This window comes from Nicotiana attenuata, unplaced genomic scaffold, assembly GCF_001879085.1.
Source record: "Nicotiana attenuata strain UT unplaced genomic scaffold, NIATTr2, whole genome shotgun sequence".
NCBI lineage: Eukaryota > Viridiplantae > Streptophyta > Magnoliopsida > Solanales > Solanaceae > Nicotiana > Nicotiana attenuata.
In genome coordinates, this window is record NW_017673400.1 from 9,877 (window position 1) to 18,891 (window position 9,015).

The window sequence follows — 9,015 nt, forward strand, 5'->3', positions numbered from 1 at the left end:
TCCGAGATAAAAACTTGCAAAATAAAAGCCGGAGACGTTTTCCAATACATAATTCTATCTTCCTCCGTTGATACGTGTTACCGGTGTTTCCATACTTTGCCAGAGCGTCTGCTACAGTTGCTAAGACAAAACCCTTTTCCTCAATAGCAGAAGAAGGTTAAAAAGAATAAAATAGTAGAAAACTAGTTAATACTAGTAGTATGTATTATTAAGCATAAGTACATAGTATTAAGCACCGATTTTAAGTATCACCTCAATGGTCAACTTTGCTAGGCCATAGCCACAGACAGAGAATATAAAACCCAAGAAAAGGAAAAACACATTATATTTTATATACATAAAAAATATTTATCCACCAAAGAGAGAGAGAAGGAATAAACAAGCTAGAGAGAGAAACAAAAGGCCATTTCTGAAAAGGGTTCTTTGTAAAGAGAGCTAAAAGAAAGAGCACATTTGAGTTGTTTACATATAGAGTGAAAGAAAGAGAAGATAGTGTGTGTGTGTGTGTGTCTGGGAGGTGTAGTGTAGAAGAGGGGGCAGTTTAAAGTAAAATTGCAGCATTTGGTCTCTCCCTTCCTTAACATCCCCCTCTTTTTCCAAAGCTTCCTTTGTCCCCACCCCCCCCCCCCCCAACCTAAACCACCCCCACCCACCCCCCCCTTTTTCTCTTTCTTCCTCTTTTTCCGGCCACCCTTTTCGCCGGAAAACACACTCCCTTCTTCCCGCCGGCCACCACCACTCTTTTTCTTCTTAGCTCACAGAAGCATGTTATAGTGCAAAAAGATTCTGTTTTTGATCTATTTTTGTCTTGCCGGAGTTTGGTGAAGTGCAGCTCCGATGAATCTCCGGTGATAATATCTGGGCAGTCTTTTTGTTTTTTAGCTGAAGAAAATAAGCATAAAGGGAAAATGAAAACACCGGGGAATATAGCCGGAGCTCAGCAGGCTGCTGCCAACGTTAATCCTGCCGAAGGTCTGTCACTATCCTTACTTATTATTTATACATATTAATAAATATAAGGAGTATTATTTATATAGAGAGAGTGACATACAAATATACGTACGTATATACTTTTCTCTAGTAGTAATAAGCAGATGCATTGTAAGAATCGTGGAATCAAAAAGACAAAGCTATTTCTCTTTCTGGGCTTTTGTCTATTCTTTTCTTCCATCCCAATGAAATTTTCCTGGAAAATATTATTTTTCCTTTCTGTTTTATTATATGCTTTTCCCTCAACTATGCATTACACGTATGTTGAAGTTGCTAAGCAAAGGAAATGGGATTTTCTTGGAAAAGTTTGATTCTGGGTGAGAAAGTGATAAAAATCTTTACTTTTTCAATCTAGCAAGAATATAAAAAAAGATTTTTTGAAAACCCATTTTTTTTGGGGTTGAATTTTTTGGAAAATAAAGGTGTATTAATTAATTAACAAGTGTTATAAATTGAATGGTGGGGTGAATAATTTAATTTTTTTTTTTTTTTTGCAGGTGAAAAGAAGAGCATAAACCCAGAGCTATGGCAGGCCTGCGCCGGTCCTCTGGTGAACTTACCGGCCGCTGGGACCCACGTCGTCTATTTCCCTCAAGGCCATAGTGAACAGGTTATTTTCTTTAACCAAAAAAATTACCCTTTTGTGACTTAATAAGAATTTTTTAATTGCCTAGCCTAATGGTTAACAAGGTTAGTAGAGGTAAAAAAAAAAAAAGTTTAGTAATTTTTTTTTATGATTATACGAAACAGTTGAGGTGTGCATAAAATAATCCGAATTTTTATAGGCTTGTATGCGGCTATTTGCTAACGTGAGCCGATATGGTGCACGTTATTTACCCTTACACCTTACTACTTTTGTCAGGCTGCAGATGTGTATGGGGTAACATTATTGTTGATTTTGATAGTAGAATGCATTGTATTTATTTATTTATTCTTGTCCATGTTGTAGTAGGAGTAATTTATTTATTTTTGTGGATCACCTCTTATTTGTTTTGCATCTCTATTATGGTATCTCTGGAGTAACATGCACCTTGTGTCAGTATGTGATCTTTATGAAGAATTTGTTATTTGTTGTTTGTTTTGTTGGCTTATGCATATGCTTACATGTGCACGTGTATACATATATATATATATATATATATATATTTACCACACGGTTTAGAAAAAGAACAAAGATGAAAAGATTGGAAAGGCATCATCTTTAGTACCTTTGACTATCATTTTGCCTATTAGCAGCTAGTGGGGTTGTTATGAGGAAAAAAGGGAATACAAAATGTAACCTTTATGGCTGGGTTAAAGTGGCGCTTGCTTTAAAAAAGTGTGAAGAAAAAATTTCCTTACCTTAAAAAAAAAAGAATAAAATTTCATAATTTTTTTTCAGACCTTAATGATGTGGAAGAGAATGATCCGTGGTCTAGTGGTAATGAAAGGGGGAAAAAAAAAATCACGGGTGACCAAGATTTAAATTCCGGAGAGACAAAATGCTTGGATTTCTTCCTATCTGACTAAGTCTTGGTAGACAAAGTTACCCGATATTCGTTCCTATGGCGGAACAATTGAGGTACGCGCAAGCTCGTCCGGATGTGATCATTATTGAAACAAAAAATTATGTGGAAGAGAACAAGAAGGAAAATTGGAAGATAGTAACAAATAAATGAAAAGTTGGCACTAATTGGAGTGCAGCAATGGTGAATTACCTTTTCCTTTTATTCAAGTTTTGATTACTTTCAAGAAATTCTCTTGTGCTGGAAGTGAAGTAGTTGGCATATTTTAGCTAGTGTAGTATGGTTAAGATTAGTTTTTATATGCAGAGTTAGTCATGGGTCTAATTTGTTTCTCTTGCACTTCAATTTTCAGGTTGCAGCATCTATGAAGAAAGATGTAGATGCCCAAATACCAAACTACCCAAATCTTCCGTCAAAGTTAGTTTGTCTTCTTCACAATGTTACCCTGCATGTATGTATTTTCAGACTTCACTTGCCTTTGTACAAACTGGTTTTTCTTTAAAGTCTCTGCTGCTCAACAATAATGAATGTAATTTTTGTCATTAGGCGGATCCAGAAACAGATGAAGTTTATGCACAGATGACATTGCAGCCAGTTCCTTCAGTATGTCCCTTCCTTGCTGTGTCTACATTAAAAGGCGAATTTTTTCCTATACCCAACATTTCTTCTTTATTTGAGAATGAGGATCTCATTTAGAGCATCTTCCAGTTGAATGTAACACTGATTTAATTAACCTTTGGTCTTGTGCAGTTTGACAAGGAGGCATTGTTGAGATCAGATTTGTCTATGAAAACAAATAAACCGCAAACAGAATTTTTCTGCAAGACCTTAACTGCCAGTGATACGAGCACGCATGGAGGCTTTTCTGTGCCTCGACGTGCTGCGGAGAAAATATTCCCGCCTCTGGTAAGAGCACATTGAAAATTTGTCATCTGATACTTTTTGGTTGTTCTCTATCTTTTGTGTGATAGGCTTGCTTGTTCATCATCAGGATTACTCGATGCAACCACCTGCTCAAGAACTTGTGGCTAGAGACTTGCATGATAATTTGTGGACCTTCCGCCATATTTATCGTGGTAAGTTTGTTTATCTGCTATATATGGATATACTACTCCACGCATTGCCAGGTAAAATTGGCTTGTTTCCTATCCCTTACCTATCTCTGGTGATCCAGGGCAACCCAAACGCCATTTGCTAACAACGGGGTGGAGCCTATTTGTCAGTGGGAAGAGGCTTTTCGCTGGTGATTCGGTCTTATTTATTAGGTAATGATACTGGCAATGTCATGCCACCTTGAATATCATATCTCATTTTTTCGTGCATTTGAGGAAATAGTAATTGTAAGTATAAACCGATGACTAAAATAGAATGCTAAGTGAGATCCATAAAGGGAACCAACTCAGCTGTTGGATTCTCTTTGGTTCGTTCATATGTTTCAGTCATCCTTAACGCTCTTCAATCTATGTCGACAGGGATGAAAAGCAGCAGCTTCTACTCGGTATTAGGCGGGCAAACAGACAGCCCACAAACTTATCGTCATCGGTGTTGTCAAGTGATAGCATGCATATAGGTATCCTAGCAGCGGCAGCCCATGCAGCTGCAAACAACAGCCCTTTCACTGTGTTTTATAACCCAAGGTCAGTGAACTTGCTTTCTTAATAGGCATATGCAAATCTTATAGCAATTTATTTGTCCTTGATCTTGATGATTTTAAAATTTTTAAACCTCTATATGAACAGGGCAAGTCCTTCTGAGTTTGTCATCCCTTTAGCTAAGTATTACAAGGCAACTTATAGCAGTCAAGTATCGCTTGGCATGCGGTTCCGCATGATGTTTGAGACAGAAGAGTCAGGAACTAGAAGGTATATGGGCACAATTACCGGCATCAGTGATCTGGATCCGGTGAGGTGGAAGAACTCACAATGGCGTAACTTGCAGGTAAAATTTTCTAAGTAGTAATTTAACTTTTGTTTTATCTTCACTTAAGGAATGTACTAACCTTCACGCTTGTGAAATTGTGATTAGGTTGGTTGGGATGAGTCAACTGCTGGGGAGAGGCGTAATCGGGTCTCAATTTGGGAGATTGAACCTGTAACAGCACCGTTTTTCATCTGTCCTACTCCGCCATTCTTCAGGTCCAAGCGGCCAAGGCTACCTGGAATGCCAGGTATGAGGAATTCTACAATCAGAATATGACTTTCAATTCTGATGATATCTTTTGACATTGTTGGATAACTGTAGAAGATGTCACTTGTTGCAGATGATGATTGTTCTGATCTAGATGGCCTATTCAAGAGGACAATGCCGTGGCTTGGTGATGACTTTGGGATGAAAGACCCGCAAGGTCTTCCAGGCCTGAGCTTAGTCCAATGGATGAACATGCAACAGAACCCTTCAATGCAGCAGCCAAACTACCTGCATTCCTTGTCTGGTTCCGTTCTACAGAATGTCGGAGGTGGTGCAGACCTCTCACGTCAGTTAGGTCTACCAGCAGCACCTCAGCTTCCTCAGCACAACACCTTACAGTTTGGTACCCAAAGGCCAAACCAACAAGGTCAGATGCCAGCTGCCACATTGAGCCCAGTAGGATCCATTATGCAGTCGCAGCAGCAACAATTGACGGATATCAGTCAGCAACCAAGACAGAATCTAATAAACCAATCCGTGCCTACAAACCAAGTTCAGGCCCAAATTTTGCAAGCGCAGAGTCTTGTGCAATCTCAGAATGTCCTTCAGCAACAACAATCACTTCAGAACCAGCTGCAGAGGAACCTTCCTCAGCAGCAACAGATTATGAATCAGACTCAGCAGCAGAGTTTCATGCCATCTCAGCCTAGCGATCAACTTAATCAACAGATGCATTTCTCTGATAACCAATTACAGTTGCAGCTTTTGCAGAAGCTGCATCAGCAGCAGCAATCACTTCTAGCTCAACAATCTGTATTGCAACAACAGCAATCCCAGCTTGGGCCAATCCAGGATCAGCAGAAGCAGCTCTTGGATGTATCACAGAACTTTTCCAGGTCGCTTGCAACAAGCCAAATGCTGGATATGTCTCAAACCACGTCCACCTCCACTTCTCTCTCACAGTCGCAAGTTGTCCAGCAGCAAATGACTAGCCAGTCTAATTTTCGTTTTTCCCAGCCAAATCAGCAATCAAAACTTCACCAGCAACCTGGAATTCTACCAGAACTACCTGGACAAGTTGGTCAGCATCTACCACCGACTACTAATCAACTTTCCACAAACTGTAGTAGCTTATTAACAGGAGCTGCAGGTGGAGGCCAGTCGGTGGTTACGGATGACATCCCATCATGTTCCACCTCACCATCCACGAACAATTGTCAAAATGCGGTTCAGCCAAATATGAATGGTAGGATGCATCGAGGCACAGCTGCAGGGGATGAAGCAACCCAGTGTTCTGTACCCCTTTTGAATTCCAGTGGATTCGAAGCTATGTCCACTAATAGCAATCTAGTTAAAGATTTGCAGCACAAATCTGATGTGAAGCCCTCAGTGAACATCTCCAAGAGCCCTAACCATGGATTTTTGGCTCCTCAAACCTACCTTAACACTGCAGGGCCCCACATGGATTATCTAGATAGTTCATCTTCAGCAACCTCAGTCTGCTTTTCTCAAAATGATGTCCACTTGCAGCAGACAACAAACCCATTGTCTTTCAATAATCAACCAGTCATATTCAGAGACAGTCAAGACGGAGAAGTTCAGGGTGACCCCAGGAACAGTGTTGCTTTTGGATCAAATATGGACAATCAGTTAGGACTGCCAATGATGCCTGATCCTTTGGTCACAAATAGCTTGATGGACTCAAGGAAAGATTTATCGAATAATATCTCATCAGGAGGAATGCTTTCTAGCTATGAGAACCCCAAGGAAGCACAGCCCGAACTCTCATCATCAATGGTTTCCCAGTCATTTGGAGTTCCTGATATGGCTTTCAATTCAATTGATTCTACCATGAATGATGACAGCTTCATGAATAGAGGTGCCTGGGCCCCACCACCTCAAGTACCTCGTTTGCGGACATATACCAAGGTTGGTTAACTTACCAAATCTGTGTCCTACCTCGTATCATGTTTGAGAGTTACCAATACTAACTTTTTTGCCTCTATGCTCTCAAAGGTATACAAGCGTGGTGCTGTTGGAAGATCGATTGATATCGCACGTTACTCGGGCTACGAAGACCTTAAACAAGATTTAGCTCGTAGATTCGGTATAGAGGGACAACTGGAGGACAGACAAAGGATAGGATGGAAGCTTGTGTATGTGGATCATGAGAATGATGTTCTTCTGGTTGGTGATGACCCTTGGGAGTAAGTTCTTGAACTTTGCTTCTATCTAATTTTGTATTTGCATTTTCAATTCGAGCAAGCAGCATATGCCGTTCTCTTGGGAGCCAAGACTTCCAACTGAACCACCTTATATAACCATACAACCTTTTATCCCATTATGCATGCGTTCCGTGGAGACTTGATCAATGTAGCCTAAAGCTGTTTTTATATGGGGAATTACCAGCTATGTCCATTTATAAGTAGCTCATTACAAAAGTTGGCCAATTGATAAAATATTACTAATATTAGTCAAATTAGCCAATTAGCTATTTGAAGCAAAAAAATATCAAATTTTTTGCTTTGTTTTGAGTGGGTGTTATTAGAATAGATTGGGCACAACTTAAGGAGCTTGAATCTCAGTTTTGGGATGATTTGGTGAAGTTTTGAGGTGGTTTGAATTGAAAATTCGAAGTAAAAGCTGAACACTGTGTATCATTTGTGTATCACATATGTATCATATTTGTATCAATTGTGTATCACATGTATATCCATGTATACCTGTGTGTGAGTTACATGCGTGATACATGTTTGATACATGTGTCGCAGAAGACTTTTTTGAACTCGATTTAATTACGAATTTTGGTACAAAACCAGTCCAAAACCAGAAGACTCTTCCTCAAATTTTGTATATTGACTTATCAACTATACCCATTGAAAAAGTTCCTTTTTTGCTTAGATTTTTGGAATATTGTATAGATTTTTGTATTTCATCACCTTATTTGCTATCCCGTCCATGAAATTTCCTTTCCATCTTGTATCTAATGTTGCTATCACGCTTAAAAATATAGAAGGTGATTTTTACATGTGATTCTTTGATAGAAAGAATCCTATTATTTGGTGTTTCAATTTTTGTTGGCTAGTTTTGGTAAGTTTATGACTAATGGCTAGAGGTTGGTAAGTTGAGATTTATTTGGGACATTTTTGTAAGTTTCCCTTTTTATAATCCTTCCCCATTCCTTTTTCCTTGTACATATTCGAGGCATACTGACTTACATGTGTCATATGATACTTCAGGGAATTCGTGAACTGTGTCCGCTGCATTAAGATTCTCTCACCGCAAGAAGTCCAGCAAATGAGTTTGGATGGAGATTTTGGGAATAGTCTCCAAAATCAAGCTTGTAGCAGTTCAGATGGGGGAAATGTGTAAATTATCTGTGGCTAAAGTTCCATTCTACTTACTTATATAACTTTAGGTGTTCATTGCTCAAGCTCGGTGGAAATCTGCCACAATTGGTTATTCTATCCTTTATACACGTTAGAGCATGCAAAGCAGCTCTACCTAGGATCTTGGTATAAGGACCTTTCCTTGGTTGAACAGGAGCTGTCGCTAATCTCTGACAAGAACACAGCTCGGATTTGAGTGTGCTTGATCACCTTGTGTGATTGCACCTGTCCAAGTAGGGTTAGCTCATGTTGAAAGCGGGAACCTGGGGTAACCATAGAGCTGTACGATGCTTGCTACGAGAGTTTATCCAAATTTTCTTCGTGTTCTTTTGCACGAAAAGTTTCTTAGAGTATTTTCAATGTAAAATTGAAGTCCTTGAAATATGTGTGGTGTAGTGTTGGAATGTATAGTTGTTTAGAAGGCTCTCTGATTTTCCCCTCAATATCTTGATGGAAAATCTTGAAGTAAATTTCAGTAGCTGAGCTGAATTGTGTAAATTTTTGTTTCAGTTCATGTTATCCTTTTCTCCCTTTCTCATGTTTTTTGTTCTTAAAGAGGCAAAATGGACAAGAATAAGGTGAAAGTCTGATGAAAACTTGTGTGATGGTCCAAAATATCCAACGCTACAGATTATTGAAAGATACAACAACAACAACTACCCAGTATAGTCCCACAAGGTGGGGTCTGGGGAGGGTAATACGTACACAGGCCTTACCCCTACCCGAAAGGGCAGAGAGGCTGTTTCCAATCGACCCTCGGCTCAGGAAAAGGAAAAGGAAAACAAAAACAAAAAACAAAAAGCAAAAGAGCATTAGTAACTCCAGCAGAGATCACATAAATAATTATCTAAACATAAACCATAAATAAAATGGCATGCAAATATATCGACCAGTAACTACCATAAGGGGGCACAATACAATACACAGATCATCTATGGAGAGCCCTACCAACCCCTCCCCCCCCCCCCCGGACGAGAAGTAACGAAAATTACTAGAACGCCCTA

General features: G+C 39.4%; 1 protein-coding gene across 2 annotated transcripts; it reads left to right on the forward strand.

Moving 5' to 3' along the window:
• The first annotated feature begins 328 nt into the window (after positions 1–328).
• On the forward strand, positions 329–8,546 carry LOC109216281 (auxin response factor 19-like). Of its 2 annotated transcripts, XM_019380427.1 has the most exons (13): positions 329–972; positions 1,488–1,600; positions 2,848–2,946; positions 3,042–3,098; positions 3,246–3,401; positions 3,487–3,571; positions 3,670–3,760; positions 3,968–4,132; positions 4,235–4,433; positions 4,521–4,662; positions 4,756–6,551; positions 6,639–6,829; positions 7,862–8,546. In XM_019380427.1, the coding sequence occupies exons 1-13, from the start codon at positions 909–911 to the stop codon at positions 7,992–7,994; spliced, it is 3,291 nt and encodes a 1,096-aa protein (XP_019235972.1). In that variant the 5' UTR covers positions 329–908; the 3' UTR covers positions 7,995–8,546. The 2 variants fall into 2 exon arrangements, with proteins under 2 accessions (XP_019235972.1, XP_019235973.1); XM_019380428.1 differs by lacking the exons at positions 329–972; positions 1,488–1,600 and adding an exon at positions 2,387–2,678.
• Positions 8,547–9,015: the final 469 nt, after the last annotated feature.